Below are 27,057 nucleotides of genomic sequence, written 5' to 3'. Positions count from 1 at the left end.
TCCGTTTATTTGTGCACAAATGAGAAAACTGACAGACGAAGCTTTGCCCTCTCTCAAGAGTCAGTTCTACCTAATAAAGAAAATCAGTCTAACATGAATTTCTGTAATCTTTGTGTTTTTTTATTTTAATGATATGTTTTTTCTTTTAATTTATTGCTCCTGTGAACGTAGACACAATACACACCAGGTATTGTTCACTTGTTGATAAAATGAACTGAAAAGATTTTTGAGATCGCAAGTTTATATTGATAATCTCGCGATATTAGATGCGTGTATTCGTCACGTGACATGCACGTGTCCAATCGCCTTGCAGACAACATCCAGGAAGCGCGGTAGAATGAGGTCCGTGTTTGAGGTCTGGACTCTGCATACAGCTGTGGTCCTTCTGTGGATGGTATTTCTTTACCTTCACCATGGCTGCTCCATCAAAAAGCAGAAACTCCTTATGCCCACAGCAGCTCTCAGACGTCTCGCAGCAGGTCATGTACGTCCACGGAGAATGACGGAAACAGAAGTTATGTGGAGGGATCCATAGTCCGCATCTTGATGAAAAACTTCCTGTAAGTTACCAGTCATCAGCGGAATAATGAAATGGACCAAATCTCAACAGCCAAAACCCAAAGAAGAATAGTTTATGGAATCCATGGGCATAAAGTAGCGATATGTTAGCGGCTAACTTTGATACATATGTTATGATGACTAGGTGTACTAGCTAGCATACTGCAGCTAAGTTAAACTGGACTGTCAGTTAGCTGTCAAACACTGGAAACACAACGTTAGCTAAAACAGCTAAAGTTTCCAAAAGGCTCTTCTAAAACCTGCTAGTGCAGAGGGATTAGCAACAAAAATCACGTCTTAACACACAATGAATATATTCTCCATCAAATGTTATGGGTTGCATATATAACAAATATCTCAGATTTGTATTTCTTAATATATAATATTTAAGTACAAATCTGAGATATTTGTTGTTTAATTAGCTTCCCTTTACTCGCAGTGGTAGATTAAACTACCAAACAGCTCATAATCCAATATGTACACACAAACTAGTTACAGTAGGAAAGTCAGCAAAAAATCACGTTCATTCTCAAGTCATTAAGGTGACTCAAGCAATTCTACTTAAGTAATTCACGTAAGTACATACGTGAGGAACTTGTATTTGCAGAAGTTATTCACTCAACTACATTTGTCTGACACTTTTAGTTTCTTATCAAAACACTGCATCTTCAGGTGTATTCAGATGCACTTTTGTTGGATGAAGTGTTCCTTTATGGTTGAGAAAATTCTTATTCTCAAGATAAATAAACCCTTTAAACTCATCTTGGATAATCTGGAACATGCAGTGTCACAAAGTTGAACGCAACTTTCTTTTTTCTGATCTTAAGTAAAGTTGACTTTTAGAGTCCACCAGGACAGCAATGCCACTAAATAGGTGATCTTATCCGATGAAGAGGTGAAGTAGGGTAGATCCTTCCAATGGCAGCTAGCCAGTCAACAGGCTAACTCAGAGACTGAACAAATACAACTGGAGTAGTGTAGTCTTGATGTTTGAATTATTGTGCCCTAATGCTGCTTAATCCCAGGAAGGTAAAGTGTGCTTGAATAGGACTTAGAAGATAAGAGAATAGTCTTTCTCATAAAATACATGGCGTTTACTTATGATATTTCAGACTTTGATTAGAAATTTGATTTGATTTGATCCATCTCTTCTTTATGTGAAGCACTTGTAACATGTTGTTTTAAAAAGTGCTCTATAAATAAAGCTTTACTTACTTACTTACTTTGTGTATCTGAAGGGTTTATTTTGTTTGTTGTCAAGTTTAATTCAAACAAAGCAGTGACGGCATGAAATCCAGAAATACCCTCCTTTTCTTCATAACAGAACTTATGACTCTGCTGTGGTGTATCCTGGACCAAGTCTGACATGATGTTGGAGCCAATGGAACTGGAAAAATCCAGTATGTATGTGCCATCTGCCTGGGCCTGGCAGGAAAAACTGCAGTTTTGGGTAGAGGAGACAAGGTAAAAGTATAACACTAAACTGGTCACTTCACTCTCTCAGATGAAGGTTTGATTGAAAAGACTACTGTCTAAACTAAAATACATCATATATGTTAAAATGTACAAGGCTTAATGTTACTTATTGGTTAATATTACTTCTACTTCTTGTTTCATTCTTGCAACATTATGTACTTATTTTGCTTTGCAGTGCACAAATGAATTAAACTGTAATGTGTTAATTGTGGATGATGATTATTAAAATCAGACATTTACTTTCAATAGGTTGGACTCTATGTCAAGCGTGGATGCAATAAAGGAAATATGAGATTGAACTGTAAGTGAACATATACTTAGTGTGGTTTATAGCAATGAAATTGTGTCTTATTTAGAAGTGCAGAAATACAGCAAAAAATTTATGCTGTTGTTATTAGTGTTACTACAGCTACAGTAATAATCCTGTATTTTGTTTTTTTCTAGGTACAAAAGTGGTGGTAACGTTGTGGTTAGCAGAGAGATTTTTGTAGACAACCAGTCTCTGTGGATGCTCAATGGAAGACACTGCAACCAGAAAGCAGTGGAAGAGGAAGTCAAAGCCTTACACATCCAAGTCAGCAACCTGTGCCAGTTTCTGCCTCAGGTAAACATGTAATGGAGCTATTAATTATAAAGACACTTCATTTTCAGTTCTGGGCTATTCTCCTGCTTGGTTAAGAACACCGGTCTGCAAGTAAAATTCCTCCAGGATAAAAGTAGTGAAACTTTACCAAGTTTGAGTCACTAATAAAGAGAAATTAAGTCAAAAATGTTAGTTGGCTTTAGTTTCCAAGATACAGCCTTGAGTCAAATTGAGAAATTCTGAGAATTAATGAGAGAATAGGTTTTTACTCCAACGGAGTGTTTGTCTCAGAGCTACCAGATCTACTTCAAAACATTGTTACAGGTTCTTTATAGTGGAAGATTCATAAATCTATTGTATAAGTGTACATAAATCAATATATATGTGTAATAATACTTTATCATATACATTGAAAACATCAGCTAACCAGCACTTTTTTCATTTGTTTTCCAATTCATCTTATTAAGCTATACCAGATTTAGTGCATTCATTGTCTGAGGCAGATCATTTCTTAAAAAAAAATAGACTGTAGAATGGAGAAGTCTGAAACATTTCAACATTTTATCTAATATATATATATATATTTTTTTTTAATTTCCTGTTGATATGGTTGTTTATTTTCTAGGAAAAAGTGGGAGAGTTTGCCAAGATGTCCAAAATTGAGCTGCTTGAGGCCACTGAAAAGTCAGTGGGGCCGCCAGAGATGTACACATACCACTGTGAACTTAAAAAACTTTCGCACCAAGGAAAGGGAACTGGAGGTAACTAATACAAACATTTACAGTTTGTTCACGATCCAGTTAGTCTTTTAGATTGCACAACAGAACATAAATAAGAAGGTGGGATAAAAACCTAAATAATCATTCTTTTTCGAGCTCCATTAACAGTAAAACTGTACTCAGGTTTTTTTAAAATCCTACTAGTGCATAGTCGCAACTTGCCCATTTTTAAAACATGGAAACAGAATAAAAGACAGATCATTGCCATCTTCAGCCTCTTCATCTGTGGTGGTGCTATTTCTCGGCTGCTTTAACATCATTTCACCTTGTTCATTTCCTCAGTAAACACATTAATAAGGATGTGATTTGAACTCATTTTCAGTCAGCGCTTTATTTATTCAGTAGTAGTGGAACATGTTAAAAAAAAACTTTTGCAAAATTAAATGGACTGACTTAACTTTTTAGTGCTGACTAATTCCAAAGAATCACTAGAAACAGGCTCAAAACAATCCTAGCAGCACAGTGATGCAAATACCCCATAATGCATATTATTGCAACACTGGTTTTCATTATTTTTTATTTAATCTTTGTTTATCCAGGTAAATGTTTGAGAACGAGTTCTCATTTACAAACTGACCTGGCCAAGAGGCCTCCAGTAGGAATAAATACATATACGGGTGGGGAAGCACAATTTACAATATTTTGAGGCAGGGATTGAAAGACAGTGTATGACCAATTAGTTTATTGAAAGTCATGAGAATTTATTTGCCACAAGAAATTTACATAATAGAAATGTTTTATTCTATGTGTCCTCCTTCTTTCTCAATAACTGCCTTCACACAGCTTCCTGAAACGTGCGCAAGTGTTCCTCAAATATGGGGTGACAACTTCTCCCATTCTTCTTAATAGTATCTTTAAGAAAGTCGACATTGCTGTTGATGTTCTATTGGTAGCATGTTCTAAAACGCCTAAATAGCAGAATCCATGAGGGTTTAGATCTGGGCTAGAAGGCGGCCATAAACATGATTCCCAAAAATTGCTAAAGTTGGATTTGTTGCTGTGGTCAACAAGTGTTTCGGTGTTCTTGTGTAAGATTTACTTCAAATCATATTTACTGCATTTCTAACGGTCTTGTCGTCTACCTCAAGTTCAGTGCCATTTTTCTCATGGATTTGGTTGGATCCTTTAGGATTTGGATTTGAGAGCTTTAATAAAAGCTTTGGTACGTTTTTTGTTGCTTCCTCCACTTCCAGACTTTCTCGTATAGTTTGCTCATAGTCATTCTCTTCTTTCCATTATAAACAGTCTTTATGGGACACTCCAACTATTTTTGAAATCTCCTGTGGTGTGACGAGTGCATTCAGCAAATCACACACTCTTTGATGTTTGCTTTCCTGATTACTCATATGGGCAAAAGTTTCTGAAAAGGTATGGATATAGTGTTCGGTATTATTATAGACATCAATATATGTTGGTTTCAAAACAATTGATGTAGTGCCTGCTGAGAAAAAACAACTAAATGTTCATTGTAAATTTTGCTTCCCCACCCTGTACACATAGATGCGTGTGTGTGTATATATGTGTGTGTGTGTGTATATATGTGTGTGTGTGTGTATATATATGTGTGTGTGTGTGTATATATATGTATGTATATATATATATATATATATGTATATATGTATGTGTGTGTGTGTATATGTATATATGTATATGTATATATGTGTATATATGTATATATATGTGTATATATGTATGTGTATATGTATATATATATATATATATATATATATATATTATATATATATATATATATATATATATAATATGTGTGTGTGTGTGTGGTGTATATATTGTGTATATGGTGTGTGATGTGTGTATATATATGTGTATATGTGTGTGTGTGTGTGTGTATATATATATTGTATATATGTGTGTGTGTGTGATATGATAATACATATATACATATTCACAAGTTATACATAAAACCAGAAATACACATCAACATGGAGGAAGTATGTAAATCCAGAGAATCTTCAAAAAACAAATGCCTAATTTTGAATAACAGATGACCATTTCTTTTTAAAAGTGTATTTTTTCCAGAGCAGCAGCAAACTCAGCATAGTTTTTCTATTTCGCACTTCAGGCACTGTGCAAAACCACTGTAGGTGCTATGTCTCAGTCTGGTGATGGAAGGGAAAACTCTTGCAGATTTCCAACCTTCTTGTGGTTTGTTGTCTTTCAGGACGGTGTAAAAGAAAAGGCCAACTTTCTGGAGAAGGCTAAGCAGAGGAATGAGAGGAACAAACATGATGTGAACCGCTACTATGAAAAGAAAAGGCATCTGGATGTGATTGAGTTGCTTGAGAAGAAGAAACCATGGGGTGGTGAGTGGTCTAAACAAAACACAGAGATAAATTGGTAAGATGAAAACAGTTTTTTTCTTCTATTTTCTCAGTGGAAAATGTGCCTGGTCTTCCCTCCATTACCAGGAGTACGAGACACCCGTGAGGAGCTGGGAGGGTGTGAAGAAGGAACGAGAGGATGCAAAAAAAGCAGCTCTCTGCCCTGAGGCAGGCCCAGGCCCCCATGCTGAAGACAAATCCAGGCGATTGACAGTCAGCTGAAGCCAATGGAGGCACAAATAAAGGCTAAGGTCAGAATAAGCAGATGTCTAGAAGGGAAAAAACAAGACCCAGACAGACGTTGGTCTTCGTAGCAATTTCTTCAAACATGTTGTGTCATGAAACTACTGGTCTGATTCATTTCATATTTTAGATGTCGCTTCCTTGGGACAATGTTTACAAAATTCCTGCACAGTTTTTAGATATTTTGATTTTTGATGAATTTTTTAACTATTAAACATTTGCCTTTACTTGTAATGGACCATATTTTGATGGCTAACATGAAATTGATATGGCTGGATAGCATGGAAATGTTTAGCGATATCAATATAGTTACTATTGAGCGTTGATAGGAAGTCATACATGGACTATGATTTGGGTCCATGATCTTTGACCTTGAGTGACCTTGAAGGGACAAACTCATGGTCATCAATGTCTACATTTCAAAATCTTCTTCTCCAAAACTACTGGTCAGATTCATTTCAATTTTTTATGTAGCTTCTTTGGGACAATGTCTAACAAAGTTTGTTCACAGTTTGGAGAAATTTTGATTTTTGAAGGGGTTTTTTATGAACAATTTTGCCATCACTTATACACAACTATCCCGACTTTTTTTAGTGTGTTGCAGAAATCAAAATTAAAAGGTTGAGTTGCTCAGTGAAAATATTGAAAATCTTTCTTTTTACTTCATCTGTTAAGTCAAATTAAATGAATCAAGATGAACTAAAATCACATCAGCCAGTTTAGTTTAAATGCTAGAAATTAAGAGTTGATGGAAAGTCTGTTTAGATGCATATTAGAAATGAATCAGAATACACTGAAAACCAGGACATCCTAACAAACAGATTATTGTTCACTCAAGAGTCCTGCCGGATATATATATATATATATATATATATATATATATATATATATATATGTGTATATGTATATATATATATGTATATATGTATATGTATATATGTATATGTATATATATATATATATATATATATGTATATGTATATATATATGTATATATGTATATGTATATATGTATATGTATATATATATATATATATGTGTATATGTATATGTATATATGTATATATGTATATGTATATATATATATGTATATATATATATATATATATATATATGATATATATATGTATATATATATGATATATATATGTATATATATAAGTATATATAATATATATATATTATATATATATGTATGTATATATATGTATATATGTATATATATATATATATGCTCTTGACTAAATATTCTTTTGATGCATATGAAAGCAGCATAACAATTAATGAGAAAGTCATATAACAATGTGATTAAAAATTATAGTTTATTCTGAAGAATAAAGTACAGTAATGTAATACTTCTGAGATGGTGATAACAGTAAAGATGAAATGGATGTTTTTCAGACCGCTGCCATCAAAGAAGCCTCTCTGAAGTGTAAACAGAAGCAGGATCAGTTGGACCGAAAACATAAAGAGGTACACAGGTTTATTTTCCTTTAATAAAAAGTGATGCTGAGAACTGACGGCCTGTACTGAACAGAGTTGATCTGTAGCGTACACTCATAATACATGACTCTGTTCATTACAGATCGAAGACATTAAGCAAAACCTGAGACTAAAGCAAACGGAAAAGGAAGACCACCCAGAAGCGAATCAGCAACACCCGGCGGAACATCGAGGACTTGAAGGCAGAGCTCGCCAAAGTGGCCGATCAACCAGACGTGACGCCGCGGATAAACGAAGTCAATATGGAGCTGAGGCGCATCCAGGTGGAGAAGGCCAAGATCGAAGGAGAGAGGGCAGACCTCCGCAGGGAGAAAGACAACCTCTGTGCTGAGTACAAAAGTATGAGTTTATGACAGTTTACTTAAAGTACTGAAATGTTGAACTGTTAATTTAACCCATAAAGACCCAAACAGCCACAGATGACCAAAACCATCTACTGATCTAAACTATTTAATACCTGTTGATCCACTAATCCTATATATACATGTAAATATAAGGTGTAAAATGCAGTTTGTCATCTTTTCATGGTCATCAGATATGACCCATTTTGATGTTCAGAGGCTCCGTATTGAACATGGAAAAGACATCATCTTATACAACATTGATTCACCAGTAAAACCCATAGAGCTGGATCAATGACAGTGGATGGAGGCACTTATTTTTATGTTCAGTTACTGATAGCTTTGCTGAAAAAAAGTCACTTTTTCTTCAGTTTTTGTTGTTTTTGATATAATAACCATCCACTTTACTCTGAGCTTTAATGAACATCTTCATGATCAGTGAATTAAATATAGGAAAATACCAGATGTTCACTGAAAAACACGACATACAGAGGATAATTTTGTAATAAATGGCTATATTTCACTTAAGTAAAGTTAAATACAGAGAAAAACTATTTTGGAACTGCCACAAAAGTAGCACTGGGTCTTTATGGTTAAGAAGATTAAAGATGTGATGGTTGTTGCAGTTGAGCTCCAAACATGTGTCAGTCCTAGACTTTATAATTCTTTAAAATGATGTACGGTTACTGTCGTGGAGGCGTAAACGACAAAGAATTCGTGGAGAATGGATTGGTTGTCAGTCAGGCCTTCCTTTATTGTGCACAAGTGAGAAACTGACAAACGAAGCTTCGCCCTCTCTCAGAAGTCAGTTCTGACCTGTCCTGGAAGTCAGTCTAACTTATAGTAGCCTGCGCTAAGCTTAAATGTGATTGGTTAATATGATGTATGACGCTGTCGCTAAGCAGAGAAAAGAAAATAAGATACAAACAGAAAGAATGCAAGACCTTGGAGTTGTCCTGGGAAGTTTTAAGGAGTTGGGTTATGCTGTATCTTGTGGTATCGTTAGAGACAAAGTAGCTTAGAAAACATGCAGGATTGAGAAACTGACTGAGAGCAAACATTCCTATCTAGGCCTGTGGTTAGAAAGAGAATGAAAACTGAAGAGCTATCATAGGTGTCTTCTAAACTAATAGAAGACTTATGGTCAGTATTAAAATCAGTATTAACATTACGTATTTTAATATATTTAACTGAACATTAATCTTCATTTGTTCATTTGTTGCCAGTGTTGGAGAAGAAGCTCAATGACATGAATAATATTATGAATGCAAAAGAAGAGAAGCTGCGGGGTCGTCACAAGGACACGTATGCTGCCCTGCAGTGGCTCAGACAGAACCGACACCTGTTTGAAGGAAATGTCCATGAGCCACTAATGCTGGTGGTGAGTCTATATGAACAAACACTATATTTATTTAATTTAACCTTTATTTAACCAGGTTGGTCCCCTTTAGATGGCGGGGGTCTCTTTTTCAAGGCAGACCTGGCCAAGACAGCAGTGATACAGTCACATCCTTACAGTTTTACAATAATAAAAGCATTTGCAAACAAAGAAAAGACATATCCAATCAAAAGCCCTTAATTCAAATGTTTTAACGCTCTCTTTAAAATTAGACAAATGAATCAGTGTTTTGTAGATGGAGCTCAGACTGAAGCTTAAAAAATTAAATAAATCATGGAAAGGAATGCTTCTAGAACTTAAAAAAAGAGCTGACTGTTACTTGTGGTTTAAAATAAACATTTGTGGTCAAAATGTGATAAATATTTCAGAAATCGAGAGGTGGAACATAATGAAAAGAAATTGTAAATATAAAGTGAAATTAGATTAAAAACAAACCCTATTGCATTTTGTAAACATAGATTTAAGCATTGTTCCTAAGACAAAATGAAACATTTGTTGCAGTAGTATTAAGAATAGAATAGGACTTTATTGTCACTGTTAGAGGAACAATGGAAATCAGTTTAGGAGCTGTTTCTCTGGAGCAGCAAACACTTAAAGGAGTGATGTTTAGCTTTTTTAAATGGAATTATGCATTTTAAAACATTTCCCTGTGGTCTACATAAACTGTAAATGCTATGCTTGGGTCTGAATTCTTCATTAATTCAACTCCACAGGTCCATCTTCAACCCTATTTCTGAGTAATGACACCAGAAAGGACTCGTTTTGAGCGCTGGCCCTTAAATGCAAATGGCCATGCCCACCCCCTCCAGGTTGTTGGCTGTGCTGCTCTGTCCCGTTCAACCACAACCTGAACATTTTAGGTAATCGCTTCAAGTTTGGAATATTTTCAGTATGGACTAAAACCGCTGCTGCTGACAAACAATTATGTCGTACTCGGAGAAATGTTTGTTGGACGTCTTGACCTATATGTGCAAATGTGTGACATAACTAGTTATAGATGCAACAATTAAAAGGGAATTAAAACAGGTAATAGAAATCCACTCAATTTTTTGCCAAAAATGAATATAAAGATAGCTTTGCAGCACTGGAGAGTTCAAATTCAACTTTATGAACTATTAGGGTCCAAATACACAAATAAATGAACCAAAGACTAATAAAAGTGGGTTTAACAAAATACCCCTTTTAAATTGCAAGAAAGTCTGTATAAAAATGTTGCATAAATTGTATCAAAATATACAATTATATCTTGACATTTGGCTTTATTGTTTGTTGCCCAGCCTGGTGTACATGTGTTCATATAATACATGTATAGACATGCAAAAATCTCTGGGTTTGGGGACATGATAATACTGGATGTAGTTGTCCTTTTTATTAAAGTCAGCTGGTCTGTCCATCTGTCAATATTTGGAGCGTAGCTGGAAAACCTTTTAATATTTTTCACCAACTGCAATGCATTTTATACTATTGTGTTCTGTTCTTGTCCGAACAGAAGTAGAAAAACATTTGATATTTTTTCACTAAATTACTCAAGTTAGGAAACAAGGAAATGTCACTGATGAGTATAGCTGTGTGATTTTTGTGGAGACCGGGGGATAACTCTAGATTTTATTGGTCTAATTTTTTTGACACCAACAAGTGTAAAAGTAAGTGTAAAACATCTGAAAGGATTACTTCATTCTTTTATAAAACTGTAGGTTTTTACATTGATTTTTCATGTAAAAAGCTACAGTTTTTCCAGACCTATGCACCAGATGCACTGAAGATAAGGGTACACTCTTCCATTGCTTATGGCCGTGTTCTAGAGTTGGGGAGTTCTGGGAAGAGGTTAAATTAATAATTCAGGAGATCCTATCAATCAGACTAGACAGAGAGCCAAAACTTTTTTTACCTGGTCTTTACCCAGAGGGGCATAACATAAAACAGCATGAACAAATCTTTCTTAACATGTGCCTTCTACAGACAAAAAGAGTGATTGGTTTGACATGGAAAAAGATGGGCAAACCGGGTGTTACACAGTGGTTCAGAGAACTGGCTCTCTGTCTACCTCTGGAAAAAATGACTTTTATACTTAAAGGTAAACAGCACTTGTTTCATAAAGTGTGAGGACGCTTTATACAATATCTTGAGAATAATGATTTATCACAACTAATAAATGAACCTGGAGAGAATAGCTATACCCTCTGCATATCCATGTACCTATTTACATACGAAATCAGTAAACATATTGGTTAAAAAAAAAAGCAACAGCTTGTGTTGATGGTGTGAAATTACTGTTGATTTATTTGCTGAGCTCTAACCTCGACCCGTTTCCTTCTTCCTCAGATCAATGTAGAGATAGTGGCTTCGCTAGTATGTGGAGAACCACATCTCTTTCCATGACCTGCGTGCATTTGTCTTCCAGAGAAAAGACGACATGGAGAAGTTCATGTCTGAGGTCAGGGAGCAGCAGATCGTTTAAAAAGAGCTTTCCACTGTACTCCAACTGCACATATAAATAATTTCAGAACTAACAGTTTCCTTCAGCAATAATCATTTGGGTTTCATCACAGGTCCGTGACAATATGAACCTGAGAGTGAACTCCATCTCTGCTCCAGAGGATTCCTGCTCTACTAAACCCCCATCACGAAGTATTGAGTCTATGAAGTATGAAGTATTTCTATACTTATGTCCTTGTCCCTGACCTTCTGCTTCTAGCTCAGATGTTTTAATAGGCTTTTGTTAATGTTTCATTTGCAGGGGTTTTGGGTTCTTCTCTTACCTGCGTGAACTGTTTGATGCCCCTGAAGAGGTGATGAGTTATCTCTGCCACCAGTACAGGGTTCATGACGTCCCTGTGGGCAACGATCAAACCAAAGCCATGATTAAAATGGTATGCTCAGTTTCCCAAAACTTTTAAAATGTAATATCAAATAAATTAAATCCGTTCTCGGTTCATGAATTGTGTATCCAATTTCATGCTTGTGGTACAAAACAAATATTGTTTCATATTTTACTCCGCTCTGTTGTGCATGATCATTTAATGTCACAGGCTGTGAATCAGTGTCTGTATGGATAGGTTTTTGTGTCGTCTTTATTCAGCAAATATGAGGTACAGTATATTTATCTTAAACCATTTCTTAGTGTCTGTATCATGATGCGAGTCAGTTACACACTGGGTCTCTGATAAAAGTTATGTTTAGGTCAACATGAATTTTTATTTTTTTTTTAATTGATATTTTATAAACAACAAAAATCAAACAAACAAACTTGCTTGTGTGGCAACACTACATTCACATTATTGAGTGGTTTCCATCCACTGAACAGAATAGGGTTTTATTTTGTGATGGTTTTAGCAAATGTTGCATTTGTAGACAGTGAATTGTAGTACTTTTAAAACCGCAAACAGGAGCAGATGGGTGCTTCCATGAAACTGGTCCAAAAAACCAGGACATGGGGCTAAAAATTCAAACCAGATGTAGACTAATGTTATGAAGCAAGTTGGGAAGCACTTGGGTCTATTTTAAAATAAATATTTACTTAGATAAAGATAAACTATTTTCAGATAAAACACATTTGTATATATATATATATATATATATATATATATATATATATATTTTTTTTTATACTAACATCCGCATGTAACACGGTAAAAAGGACACAAAAGTTATGCGAATATCTTTTTATTCTCTCACAGGTACATTTTGGGAATGTAACTAATTATGCAAGGGAGAGTGTTTCACAAAAATGGCCGTTGTTGCAAAATCTCTCACGATTTTTTTGTGTTTAAATGGGCAAGTTCCGCATGTAACACAAGTGGACATGATGGGTTACATGCAAAACCTGGAATGAGACTACCAATTCATGAAAAACCTGTATGTCTGGATTAGAAAAACCACTAGGATCCTCAAATTTAACACACTGTCTTTATTTATAGTGGTATGTAAGACCATGTCAAGCCATGTTTTCCAGATCAAATGCACTGACACATAGGTAGTTTTTCCCGTCCCAATTTTGGTCCCATTTTTGGCCCCAATATTTTATTAAAAATTCATTAATTTTTGGGATGGCTCAGAGCAAGAGTATACTTTTTTTTTGCATTTATCTGAGGTCATCATTAGGTACATCCTGGGGGGAAATATGTCTAAATTTCTCTTTTATTATTGGGTCTAAAAAAGCTGGCAAAGTGCCAGAAACCAAAATAAACCCAGTTTTATAGAAGCACCCAGATGGAAACAAGGATTCTTAATAAATATGACCATTCGTACTTACTAAACACAATATTTAGAACTAAAGGCCTGTCTCTAATATAAATCCTGATAAGGGGCTGGGACCTGCTATAGCCAAAGTATGTGAAGGTCCTTGCAATTATTTGAGGAAATATGGTGTACTACCATGCTATAAAATTAGTTATACTGTTGTTGAAATGTTTGACCATGTTATTCACCTGTAATTAGATTAGAAAGAGCTTTATAAGTCCCTTGGGCAGAACCCTTAGGAAGTTGAGGTTTCCACTAGCAACACAACACATTTAACTGTATTTAGTTTAGTTTTGTTTTTTTGTCCATTGTTTTTTTTTTGTTGTTGTTTCCAGGTAATACGGGAGCCTTACATCAAGGTATTCTACACTAAAGAGGAGAGATACATGGTGAAGAGATCCCATTATTCCAGTCAGATCAGCACCAGTAACTCTGCAGTGCACCCCTCCCAGTATCTCTTCATAGCGGTGGACGCTGAACAAAGACGACAGCTGGAGGAGCAGATGAAGGTGAAGGGAAACACATTTACAGTAAAAGGAATAAAATCCAAAGCATGGTCTCAGTTGTTTTTTTTTTTTTTTTTTTTTGTCTCTCACCTTTCCCAGGCCTGCCAGTCTAGGCTGCAGGAAATTGACAATCGGATTAAGGCCCTGCAAAAGGAAGCTTCAGCGCTGGATCGGCGTGACAATGAGCTGTTGGCAGAAAAGAAGCGCTTGTCTGAGCTGAAAGGCAAAAAACGACAACTTGAGCAGAAAATCAGCACCAAACAGGACAGGTAATAATACACTATGTTTTCTCTTTATTGCCTCTATGTTGTACACATAACTGTTTTGTTTAAGATAAATGTTATTGCATATTTTACACTGAGTTATTCTTTTCTTTTCTTTTTTTTTTTCTGCGTTCAGTCTAAAGCAGATGGAGAATAGCACTATTGACATGAAGAAGATTGAAGAAGAGACACGAGAAAAAATCACAAATGTCAATTCTCAGAAGGTGGCCATTGTTGGTGCATTCATGGCCCAGATGAAGGTGTGGAAAACTGAACTGTGCACTGTAATGTAGGATGAGATGAGGTGATCTTTCCAAAAGTAATGGTGAAGAGTTGAAATCCTCTAGATGAGTAAAATACCAAGACCACATTTTGAAGACGTTGCACTACAAGTAAAGGTTCTGCTTTAAAAACCTTCAGTAAAAGTATGTGTAAAATGATGAAAGGTTTTAGATTAATATTACTTCTGCAATGTGTGTGTTATGTTTTACAACTGTAGATGTTTAAGGTTCAACTACACTTTGCTAATTTAGTTTATATTTTGTTAATATTGTCCACTCACTGTCCTGTCCAAGTCTTGTATTTCTACAAAGCCAAATTTTCAGATGAGTGACCTTGCATTTTACAGCAAATTTCAAGAGGGTTTATTTGATTTAAGAAGGAAAATAATTTATTGAACCCAGAAAAAAAGCATTTAATTCTTCAGTTTATCACAAACCTTCAAATTCAACACATTTTGATATACGTATGAAGTAACTTTAAATGGAAATGCTCACATTGTATTTAGGTGTAGCAAATGAAAAAAAAAAAAAACATGTACTTCCGTTTCACCACTGAAATAGGCAAACTTACAAAGTTTATTTAACTAATATTATAGCTGGTTAACAGTATTTGAGTCGCTGTTGGGGAGTTGAATCTACAAAAGTTGCAAAAATAGAAGCTTGGTGATGATTATTGATGACGTTCAGAAATGCAGGGGTTTGTTTTCTTTTAATTTCTGAAAGTAAAGATTTTTCTTGTGTTCTTTCTTCCTTGATGTATTTGTCTTTGCTGAAGTTGAGAGCCAAGCTGACAATGGAGAAGGTGTACCTGGCTCTGGAGACGGTGGGGCTGACGGCTGAGAAGACCAAGCTAGAGAATGACTGTAGAGAAGGTGCCTCTGAACTCAAGGCCACTGATGTAAGTGTTTACATACATGACGATAATACACATGCCAGGAAGCATCTTCTCGACTGAGGAAAAAAATGTCAAAATGTATGTTTTGCTGCTGCATTGATCATAAAATTCTCATTCAAGGTTCTCATGTTCATGAAAAACTGCGAAAAGTCATGAAAGTTTAAAGTTTGGACAAATTGAATTGAAAGTTTTGAAAAAGTCACATTAAAAAAATAGAGAGATAAACTGGTCAGCAAAATGAGCTGTTTTGGGATCAAAACTGACTACTGATGATTAAAACTGAAATATCATCCAAATATTTACATACGAAACTAAAAATAACACTAAAATACACTCCAAATATTAAATGTAAGACTCAAGCCACAGATTGTTTTCAATGAAATGCTGTGAAATTCAGGCAGTGTACAGGGTGGGGAAGCAAAATTTACAATATTTTGAGGCAGGGATTGAAAGACAGTGTATGACCAATTAGTTTATTGAAAGTCATGAGAATTTATTTGCCACAAGAAAATTTGCATCATAGAAAATGTTTTTATTCTATGTGTCCTCCTCCTTTCTCAATAACTGCCTTCACACGCTTCCTGAAACTTGCACAAGTGTTCCTCAGATATTCGGGTGACAGCTTCTCCCATTCTTCTTTAACAGTATCTTTAAGAAAGTCGACATTGCTGTGTGATGTTCTATTGGTAGCATGTTCTAAAACGCCCCAAATAGCATAATCCAGAGGGTTTAGATCTGGGCTAGAAGGCGGCCATAAACATGATACCCAAAAATTGCTAAAGTTGGATTTGTTGCTGTTGTCAACAAGTGTTTTGGTGTTCTTGTGTAAGATTTTAACTTCAAATCATATTTTACTGCATTTCTAACGGTCTTGTCATCTACCTCAAGTTCAGTTGCCATTTTTCCCATGGATTTGGTTGGATCCTTTAGGATTTTGGATTTGAGAGCTTTAATAAAAGCTTGGTACGTTTTTTTGTTGCTTCCTCCACTTCCAGACTTTCTCGTAATAGTTTTGCTCATAGTCATTCTCTTCTTTCCATTATAAACAGTCTTTATGGACACTGCAACTATTTTTGAAATCTCCTTTGGTGTGACGAGTGCATTCAGCAAATCACACACTCTTTGACGTTTGCTTTCCTGATTACTCATATGGGCAAAAGTTTCTGAAAAGGTATGGATAATAGTGTTAGGTATGATTATGACATCAATATATGTTTGGTTTCAAAACAATTGATGTAGCGCCTGCTGAGAAAAAAACAACTAAATGTTCATTGTAAATTTTGCTTCCCCACCCAGTATATACAGAAATGTCATTTCAGTGAAAGAAATAACATTTTGGAGCAGTGACAGTAATGACCTGTTTTGTGTTGTTGTTTGACTAATTTATATTGTTTCCATCCTAAAAAATATCTTATAGCTTATAATTTTTCATAGTATTGAAAATGAATATGAAAAATGAATTTTAAAAACTTGGTGTTTAGTTAATTTTTATATTAGATATAGGACAAAAGGAAGTTTGTCATCCAATATTTACAGCAAAATTCACTTAATGCGCTAAATCAAAAAGTTAAAACATTCAGGATCACAAGATGAAAACAGCAAAATTCAGATTAAAGTACAATTTAGTTAATATGCTTAAAGGTAAAAAAAATGGCCAAATTATGTCAGTGGTGACTGTTTTTGTTAATGTGTTTATTTTGTTATTTTTTAAACACACATAAAACAGAATAGAACAAATACAAGCAGGAACTGGTAAAAAAAAAAATCTATATATATGAGAGGTACAATATATATTATGTAGTATAGAATACAATGGGCAGTAGGTAAAAGAAAAAAAAATTAGGGCCATTTTACACAAATGCTCCTGTCATCATAGTAGATATGTTCAGATTAACATAGTTTGGGGATGGTTCCCATATTCTTTCAGAGGCGTTGATCTTTTGGTGCATAATACAGGTCAGAAAGTCCAGGGGTGTGTATTCCATTAATATCCTATCCCACCCCACAACTGAGGGGGCTTTATCTAAAATCCCGGACATTTTGTTTTGTAAAATGTGTGAGGATTCTGGTTATTTCATTGTTCATTTCATTTTTTTTAACTGTGTCCTTAATAAACCCATGGGATATCTGTGTTCTTGCAGCAAAGATGCGCCCGTTTGGAGCAGAGGAAGATCCACCTGACAGGACAATGCAAAGGCCTGTTGAAGAGGGCGAAGGAGATCTGTCGGATGCAGGGGGATCAGTCTTTACCTGAAGACTTACGTAATGTCAGTGTTCATTAATAAAAAAAACAGATATCTGTGGTGTTTACTGGATCACCTTAGACTCGAGGAATCAAAAACTGTCATAAATACATCTTTTTCCATACGTTTGTGTGTGTATTTTCACAGGCTTTCAGCAAACTGCCCGACACTCCAGATGAGATCGATGCCATGTTGAATGAGGAACATTCCAGAGCAGAGTGTTTCACTAGCCTCAGCGAAAGTGTGAGAGCACATCGCAGTCTCTGCTGAAGTTTTAATTGCGTTTAAGATGAGTAGTTGAAACCAGTGGTTCTCAACTGGTCTGGCTTCAGGACCCACTATCACCCCTTAATGGCAAGCCGTGACCCAAATTGATAAAAGTTAAACTCAAATTTATTTAATGGAAAGGTGGTGTGTTTTGAACCTGAGAAAATAGAGTATCACAGTTTGAAAACGCAGAAGACAAGTTTAATGATAAACCAAAATGACCAGCAGGTGGCGATGCTAAAGAGGGAAATATTCCCTTTTACACCTAATTGGGTTCAATTTAGCCAAAACTAAAAAGTGCACTCTATTAAAAATTAAAGTGCATTCAGTGACTTATTCAAGCTTTAAACGGCCTGGGGTTTTGTCCTCCGTATCTGATGTAGTTGTTGTTCTACCTGACTTTCTCCATGATAAGAATAGAAACTTTTGGGTCTTATGCTGTAAAATGTCTGGTGTTAATTAGCCTTATAGTGCATTACAGCCACCTACTGTTGGGGAGTGTGAATGGACGGCACTCTGCTAAATAAAAAAAAAGCACAGAATTTGTTTCATAACATTATTTTTTGCCCAGGTAAGGTGAGAATCACTGGTTTAAAGGAAGGTAGAGTTTAGTTAGATTCCATGTTTGGTTTGGATCATCAGCGTAAATGTTTCCCTCTTTACTGTCTGTGGTTTAAAGGTTGTGGAGGAGTACAACAGAAGAGAGCAAGAGATCAAACAGTTGGAGAAGGAGCTACAAGATAAGAACAACACCCTAAATGCCTACCGACAGAACATATCAGAGGTGCACAAATGCTCCTGTTTACTTTAACAAAACTGTCTCCCTGTTGGTACTTGATGACGTGTCATTAGTTTTTCCCTTTCATGTGGTGAGGCCTATTTAATCAGAACAGTCTGATTTCTTTCAGTGTGAGTTTTCTGTGTAAATGTATAATATGTAGTGACTCTGGTCTGTTCTCGTCTCAGGCAAAGGATCGCTGGTTGAACCCTCTGAAGCAGCTGGTGGAACAGATCAATGACAGGTTCAGTGACTTCTTCCGCTCCATGCAGTGTGCCGGAGAGGTCGATCTGCACTCGGAGAACGAGGTTTGTGCAGATTCACTGGCTTTGAATTAATATATACACACTTGACACTTGATCTGACATTGCAGCAGGTTTTTGCATAAACCTAAATTAGTTCCTTAATCCTTTCAACTCATCATCCGATGATTTGACCATTTAGGATTTTTATTTTTGCCCCTTTTTCAAATGCATTCTTTCATCAACTTTAGGAGGAGTATGACAAGTATGGGATCCGGATTCGGGTGAAGTTCCACAGCCACACTCAGCTCCATGAGCTGACGCCCCACCATCAGAGCGGAGGTGAACGTAGTGTCTCCACGATGCTCTACCTGATGGCCCTGCAGGAGCTCAACCGTTGCCCCTTCAGAGTGGTGGATGAAATTAACCAGGTAGGATCGTGTTTTGGAAAAGGAGAGTAGGATAGAAGAAAGTTTAGTGAGGTTCTTTATTCACAAATAAAAAATTTTACCTGAAAATAATACACTGGAATAAAATAGAAGTATGTATTCATGAGTGTAGAACTATGTCAAAAAGGGTATTGTCATATTTTTTCTCACTTTAGAATAACCCACTGATATCTGCAGTTGCTGTTCACATCATGTTTTGACAGTTGCTCTGAACAGATTGCTTTTTCCTCTGTTCTGTTTTATAGTGAGTGGTATCTAGCATTAATGTCCATTTCCATCACCTACTATGTTTGAGTGGATCAGAGCTAATATCGCCCTAAAATAGTGGCGGCTGTGGCTCAGGGGGTAGAGCAGTCATGTTGTACTGTTGTGTCCTTGGGCAAGACCCTTCACCCACCTTGCCTCCAGTACTCCTGTGTGACTCACACTGGTGTGCGAATGTTTGGTGGTGGTTTGGCGTTGATTGGCAGCCCATCAGTCTGCCCCAGGGCAGCTGTGGATAGAGATGTACTTTACCATCACCAGTGTGTGAATGTGAGAGCGAATGAATCAAAAATGTAAGGCACTTTGAGTGCCTTGGAAAGCACTATAGAAATCCAATCATTTATTATTATTAATTAAAAATTCCAGATCTGACAAAATAAACTAAATGTGTTTAGACTCAGGGTGTAACTCAGGGTGCTCTTATGTTGAAAGGCTGGAGCACAGGAAGTAGTGTGAGTACGAGTGAGCTCCGTCTGTGATGTTAACAGTCAATGTGGGAATAAGATGGTATTAAACCATAATAAACCCATCTCATTGTAGAGCTGTTGGAATTCAATTATTAACACACATCAGCTTCCTCCCATTATTTCTATATAGTATAGTTATTTATCACAGATCAGCAGTGAATAACTGATATCTCGACAATTTGTAGAAATGGCTTTTAGTGAAACATGTGAGATCATGGATTACTGATAAATGCACCAGACTAATTAACTCATGATTTGAGGATAATGGCATTAGAAAACAAATCCAAGCACAGACTTCCTTATCTTCTGTGGATTTTTTTTTCACTGTTAGTGCAGATGTCATTGTTAAACCTCCTTGTGTCCATCTGTAGGGAATGGATCCTATAAATGAGAGAAGAGTCTTTGACATCGTGGTCCGCACAGCCTGCAAGGAGACGACATCCCAGTACTTCTTTATAACACCCAAAGTAAGTGTGTGTGCGCGTGTGTGTGTGTTCACCTGGTTCTGAATGAGCTGCCTTGGTAAATAGCTGGATCTTAACGGTGTTTGCTGTCCTGTTGTGCTCATTTGCAGCTGCTGCAGAATCTGCAGTACGCTGAGGAGATGACCATCCTGTTTGTCCACAACGGCCCCCACATGCTTCCCCCATGCCAGTGGGACGAGAAGGCATTCATCAAACAGTGTCTCGCAAGAAAAGCCAAGGAGTGAATCCACCTGATCTGTCTCCGTTGTATCATTTTAAGTTCTGCTCGGAAATGTTTGACTTCGAGCGATTGTTATTATCAGCTTTATTTCATGTGGAACCTGCCATGTTTAATATTTTGAGAGGGTTTCAATTTATAAATGTTTGTGTAAAATCTTGAATTATTTAGTTTTGATCTGTGATCAAACTTGTTTTATTTTCCACTACTGCTGCTCCTTCAGAGTGGTGGATGAATATCTGTGGTTGTTCAAATACAATATTCAAATAAAATGTATATTTTCTGTTGTCGCTTTAGATTTTCTGTTGAAACTGTGTTGATTATACTGCTGACTACACTACACGATGGCACACATCATATGTGTCAAACAGTTTCATAGATTTTCAAACAGGCCTTCTTTTGCTCAGGTTGATTTCTTAAACATTAGTGATACTCTAAGAACTCCTAAGTCAAAATTAATCGGTATTTAGGTGACAGATGATATTTATTACACAGTGATTTATTGCCCATCATATTTTATTTATGGGACTAAGTTTTTTACATAATATAATTAAAATTCCTATGTGGTTTCTTCACATTCATCACCTGTAAGTGTATTATTTTCATTGCAGGAACTGTAATGACCAATGTCGTACACAAAAGCAGTTAAAGAACCCTTTTATTCAACAGGCTCTGATGTTGATGTTACAGGTAATGTTGAAGGCTTCATGTTGACTGGATACTTTAAGAAGCTGAAGCTCAAAATCAAAAAGGCCTATGTAAGGAAAAAAACATTGATATTTTGAGCACTGAGCAGCACACCAATAATGTGGCAATGAGGCTTAAACGTGTTTGTACTTTTACATGTGCTAAAATAAGGAATCATCTCCGTGTAACTGAAGCACCTTTACTTAATGCTGTAAATAGAGCGTCGCTGTGGGTCAATCCACACTCTGATGTTTTCCTCCCATTCACTGACGACAGGATCCTGCTTGTCAGGGTTTCTGGAAAGTACAGACAATCAGGGTTGAGTCTGTCAACTGCATTTTACTTCAAAATCATAAATGTGGTATCACATAGGTGCCAAAACACCCACTGGTGGTCTTCAGGGATGGTCTCTTTCTGGTATAAAACCTGGTTCTTGCTCCTGAAGCAGTCCTTGTGCTGATCATAGATGGTCTTTAAATGAAAATCGAGGCTGTCTTTTGGAGCCTAAAGTCAGGGGGGAAAATGATGCAGTGAAATTTGGAAAGTTATTCCGATCTGAATTGTCCACAGGGCTTATTACCTGATGCTCATGATGTCTAACACTGCGCCGGCTGCTGGAAATTGTAGCTCTGTCATGAAGGCGACTCCAGGGCTCTTCAGTTTGGACAAGGTGAGTTGGTTTATCACTTATTTTTCTCTGCAAAGATAAAGAAAAGAATAGAACAAAATGTAGTAACCATTGCATAAAAAGGTACTGGTACTTAAATACTTAGATTTTGTGCAAATGTACAAAACCTGTACCTTTAACTCCATTACATTTGATTTTGGTCTTTAGTTTTTTTAATTCCATTGTCCCATAGCTGAAAACAGGCCTGTTTTTCTAAGCTCATGACAAGTTGATTTTTAGAGATAGGACTGCAATGCAAAAACATGATCTTGTAGAATGTGATGAAATGCTGTAGATTTAACTAGCCAAGAGTATATCAAGGAGTTAAACTGCATGCATATTTATAATATTTACATGAATATATGCGCCAATCAGATTTTCTCATTCCAAAGGTACCTGTCGGTGGGTGGGAGAGATTAGGCAGCAAGTGAACATGTAGACTTTAGGGTCAATGTGTTGGAAACTTCAAAATGGACAAGAGGATGGATATGAGCGACTCTGACAAAGGTGAAATTGGGATGAATCACTGGATCTGAACATCTCCAGAACTTGTTGGACATTCCCAATGTAAAGTGGTTTGTACTTTCCAAATGTGAGTCGAACATACAGTATATAGGATCGCAACATTATTACCAACTGTCTAATATTGTGTAATTCCTCTGTTTCCACAAAAACATCTCTGACCCAAGGCCTAAACTCCACCAGACCTCTAAAGGTGTGCTGATGTATCTGGACTAAGACCTTATCAGCAGATCCTTGAAGTCCAGGAAGTAGAGGTGGACCTCCATGGATCAGATTTATTTGTCCAACTCCTCCCATAGATGATCAACTAGCCTGAGATTAGAATGTCCTTCCTTAGTCCATTTTTGGTCTGTACTAAAACTACCGTAGACCAGGAACAAACAACAGGACCTGCAGTTGTACAGATGCTCTGACCCGGTCATCACTGTTATAAAGTGGACCTGGTCAAAGTTACTCATTATGTTTCTCATTTTGCTGCTTCACACACACATCACCTTCAATGAATAAATGGTCACCTGCTGCCAAATATATCAAATGCAGTGAAAGGTACTAATGTAATGAAATAACCAATATTTTTTCCCTTTCTCCTGTCAGTGGTTAGAATGTTGTAACTGATACATGAATGCAGCAGAAATATGAATAAAAAACACCCAAAGGGGTCATTTTACTGCAGAATGATGATTTTAAAGAAGCTGAGTCAGTGGTTCCCAACCTTTTTTGGGCCGTGACCCCATTTTAACATCACAAATTTCTGGCAACCCTGACTTTTTTTTTTTTTTTTGGCTAAAATTAATTTGTTTTTGATCATGTAATAGTTTGCTATACTATGTTGCAGATAAACATTAATTTTAGATGACATTTAGTCTATATAATGTATATTATTATGGACGGAGGCAGAAAAGCCAGGTGGAGATTACTGCACAAAGGGAGAATTTGATTTTCCTTGGTCAGGATATGTACAGTCAGTCCAGCTTGGATTTACAAGGCTGACAATTAATACTGAACAAACAAGAACTAAAACTATGAATTATGAAAGAGCTGCAGCATCTGAAACTGACCACAATGAACATTTGAAAGATAAACAGAACCACAGTGCTTCAGTTTCAGCTTCACAGTTTGTCATGTCTTTTATGGATTGTGATTGTCTGTCAACTCATATTTTTTTTACTAGTAAGCTTTTTTGTCTTTTTTTTTTTTTTTTAATCAATTACTAGAAATTTCAGGTGACCCCATTTGAATTCCAGGAGACCCCATGTGGGGTCCCGACCCCAAGGTTGAAAAACAGTGCATTAACTGCTCCCAATCTCCTTTTAAAGTTGTTTGGTACGGTCTGTTCTTCCTCAAACTGATAAAATATTGTGCCACAAGCATCTGAAACCAGTGTGCACATTTGAATGCAGGGGTTAAACTAGTGGTTCCCAACCTTTTTTGGCTCGTGACCTCATTTTAACCCTTTCATGCATGAATTATGAGAAATGCAGTAATGTCCCATCAGAGAGCGAACTTTAATTGATTGCCATTCCAACATTTATTTCAATATAAAGTAGCTCCTTGTTTTGGATAATCTCTTATTGTCCAACTAAAGCAAAAATGAATTTAAAAGTAAAAATGTGGGTCAAATTGTCTCTAAAATGTCCCTTCAGAGAGATTTTGAATACCGTCTTTTGACCCTAACCAAGTTAATTTTTCTGAGTGTTTTTATTCCTCTTTAGGCATGAAAAAAACAATGCGATTGAAAATTTTTTTATGAACCTATTTTTCATGGAGTTGCAAAAATATCCACTCAGCTGGACATCATGCATTTAATTTTTGAAGCAAAGAAACATGTATTTACTTATACACTGTGTGAAAACTATGAAATAATTTTTTTAATGCTGCAAATCTGATGTTTTGTCAAATTTTAACATACTCTAATATTAGTTATTGAGATAATATGCAAAAAAAACACAAAAAACAAAAAAACAACCTTTTTGTTTAAGAAAAAATGGTTAATTACAGTCTATTAACAATAACAAGCAATTGGTTTACACTCAAACATGTTACTGCAGATCAGATTTATCAAAAACAGCAAAGTTACAATAATGGTATGAATTACAGTGTATGGGATGATGCATAGGTGTCCACTGTGTTGGCTGATATGGAACTAAAATAATAAAACCCATGAATATAAAAGAGAACAGCTGTAGAATAGCTGTCCACTGCAGTGACCACTATGCACGAAAGGGTTAACATCACAAATTTCTGGTGACCCCAGACATTCAAAACAGATTTTTTTTTTTTTTTTTTGCAAAAATTAATTTGTTTTTGATCATGTAACAGTTTGCTATAATATGTTGCAAATAAACGTTGATTTTAGTCGAAATTTAGGTTATATAATATAAATTTTTATCAGTAAGTTTGATTTTTTTTTTTTTTTTAAACATTTTTTATCATTTACTATAAATTTCAGATGACCCCATTTGAATTCCAGGCGACCCCATGTGGGGTCCTGACCCCAAGGTTGAAAAACACTGAGCTGAGTTCTTCCTCCACTATTGTATAAGGGTGTTGTTGAATAATATGATGATACTAAGACGTAGAACGTCGTCCTGCCATCAGGTGGGTGTTGGTGTAAAATGTAGGTCCCAGTGAACGCAGCCTTTTCCGCCCACCTGCTGAGGCCGGAAGCCGCTGAAGGTGAAGTCATTCTCCAGCTTTGCGGAGGGAAACGGATCCCGTTTGGACATGTTCATGTGGCCCAGTACTGAAACAGCTTTAACACCAATTAGCCAAGATATACTGTTGGCAGATATAGCTTCTGTTTTAGCATAAAGCTAAGCGGATGATTACAATGTGGTTGCTAAGCGACTGGAAAGAAGTTCCGGTATGACTTTTCAGATTAAAAGGCTCATTGTTTTTAAACTATTTCATGTGGCAGCTGTACTGTACTACTGCACACACCAAAGAGTCCATTTAGCATCAGACAATGGAAAAATTTAATAGTTATTCTGTTTTTTGGTCACATATTTAAAATAATGTTTATTAGTTTAGTTTCCAAATCTATGTTAGTAATGAGAATAGACATAAGTATACAAAAACATTTGAAACAAAGTGATTAAGTTAATGAGCTATAAACTGCATACAGACACATTTTTAACATTTATTTATTTATTTGTTTATTTATTTGTTTGTTTGTTTATCCATTTATTGCTAGAAAATAGCTATATTTAGCCCTTTCATGCATGAATTACAAGAGCCTTAATCTAGATTTTTTTCTCCTGAGTGTTGTTATTCCTCTAGGCATTAAAAAACAATGCAATTGAAAACATTTTTATGAACCTATTTTTTATGGAGTTGCAAAAATGTCCACTCAGCTGGACACCCTACATTTAATTTTTGAAGAAATTTAAAACTGACGTACTGTGTGAAAACTATGAAATAATATTTTTAATGCAGCTTATCTGATGTTTTAACATACTCTGATACTAGTTATTACTTACTTCATGGAGATAATATGCAAAAAAAAAAAAAAAAAATTGTTAAAAAAACCCAAAACAAACCCTGTTAATTACAGTCTAATAACAATAACAAGCAATTCATTTACACTCAAACATATTAGTGCAGATCAGTTTTATGAAGAACAGCAAAGTTACAGTAGTGGTATGAATATCAGTGTATGGGATGATGCATGAGCGTCCACTGTGTTGGCTGATATGGAATTAAAACAACAAAACAACTTTGAATAGCTGTCCACTGTAGTGACCACTGTGCATGAAAGGGTTAAAAAATTTAAAAAGAAAGAAAGGGAGTTTTATTTTACGAGAAATTTGACAAAGTTCAAAGTTGAAATATGTCATAATTAAGTCATAATTAAAGTCATAATTATTCTAATAATTCTGCCAAATATTTTAGTTCAGTTGGATGTTTATTCATTCATTCCCAATGACACAAAGGCTCAGGCCACTATTACCAAATTCCCGGCTGTCCTAAACACATCATCAGTCTCAGTCCCACCGCTGTGATTTTTACTTCATTTGTGTTTTATTTATGGACATCTTTACTGTTTCGTTATTCTTTTGATTTATGTGAAGACTTTTCAAATAACTCTGCATCTTTATTCTGGTAAAATTATGAGTTATTGTCTTTTTCTTATCTGTGTTTTTTTTAATCCTCGTTGTTATATAAAGCTCAGATATTTGCAGTTATTTGCGGCTTTGTTTGTTTGTTTGTAAACTCTGGTCATGATACCTCTTATTTTTGACCCTGAACTGCCTGGTAATCCTTCTCAACAAGTGACAAGTACACATTTAAGAAACCATGAAGGAAGGCACAAAGAGGAAGAACCTGTGGAGTGATGTGATCCGTCTGATGGTGACACAGAG

At 35.9% G+C, this 27,057-nt stretch overlaps 1 protein-coding gene and 1 pseudogene across 1 annotated transcript; one reads left to right on the top strand and one right to left on the bottom strand.

Moving 5' to 3' along the window:
• Nucleotides 1-288: 288 nt before the first annotated feature.
• LOC115422469 (structural maintenance of chromosomes protein 5-like) lies at nucleotides 289-21,118 on the top strand (annotated as a pseudogene).
• Nucleotides 21,119-21,448: 330 nt separating this feature from the next.
• cfap276 (cilia and flagella associated protein 276) lies at nucleotides 21,449-25,513 on the bottom strand. The gene is made up of 5 exons (XM_030138236.1): nucleotides 25,348-25,513; nucleotides 22,088-22,204; nucleotides 21,896-22,011; nucleotides 21,705-21,803; nucleotides 21,449-21,574 (listed from the first exon to the last, which is right to left on the bottom strand). The coding sequence occupies exons 1-4, from the start codon at nucleotides 25,426-25,428 to the stop codon at nucleotides 21,707-21,709; spliced, it is 411 nt and encodes a 136-aa protein (XP_029994096.1). The 5' UTR covers nucleotides 25,429-25,513; the 3' UTR covers nucleotides 21,449-21,574; nucleotides 21,705-21,706.
• Nucleotides 25,514-27,057: the final 1,544 nt, after the last annotated feature.

This window comes from Sphaeramia orbicularis, chromosome 7 (genome assembly GCF_902148855.1).
Source record: "Sphaeramia orbicularis chromosome 7, fSphaOr1.1, whole genome shotgun sequence".
Classification (NCBI taxonomy): Eukaryota; Metazoa; Chordata; class Actinopteri; order Kurtiformes; family Apogonidae; genus Sphaeramia; species Sphaeramia orbicularis.
This window is presented reverse-complemented; position numbering and strand designations above follow the sequence as displayed.

What these genes read in the sequence shown, in the direction of transcription:
- cfap276 (XM_030138236.1), bottom strand. Translation starts at nt 25,428, where the DNA reads ATGAACATGTCCAAACGGGATCCGTTTCCCTCCGCAAAGCTGGAGAAT. An exon ending in GCGGCTTCCGGCCTCAGCAG is followed by an intron (nt 22,205 to 25,347) that starts GTGGGCGGAAAA and finishes TTATCTTTGCAG; the next exon opens with AGAAAAATAAGTGATAAACC. An exon ending in TTAGACATCATGAGCATCAG is followed by an intron (nt 22,012 to 22,087) that starts GTAATAAGCCCT and finishes CCCTGACTTTAG; the next exon opens with GCTCCAAAAGACAGCCTCGA.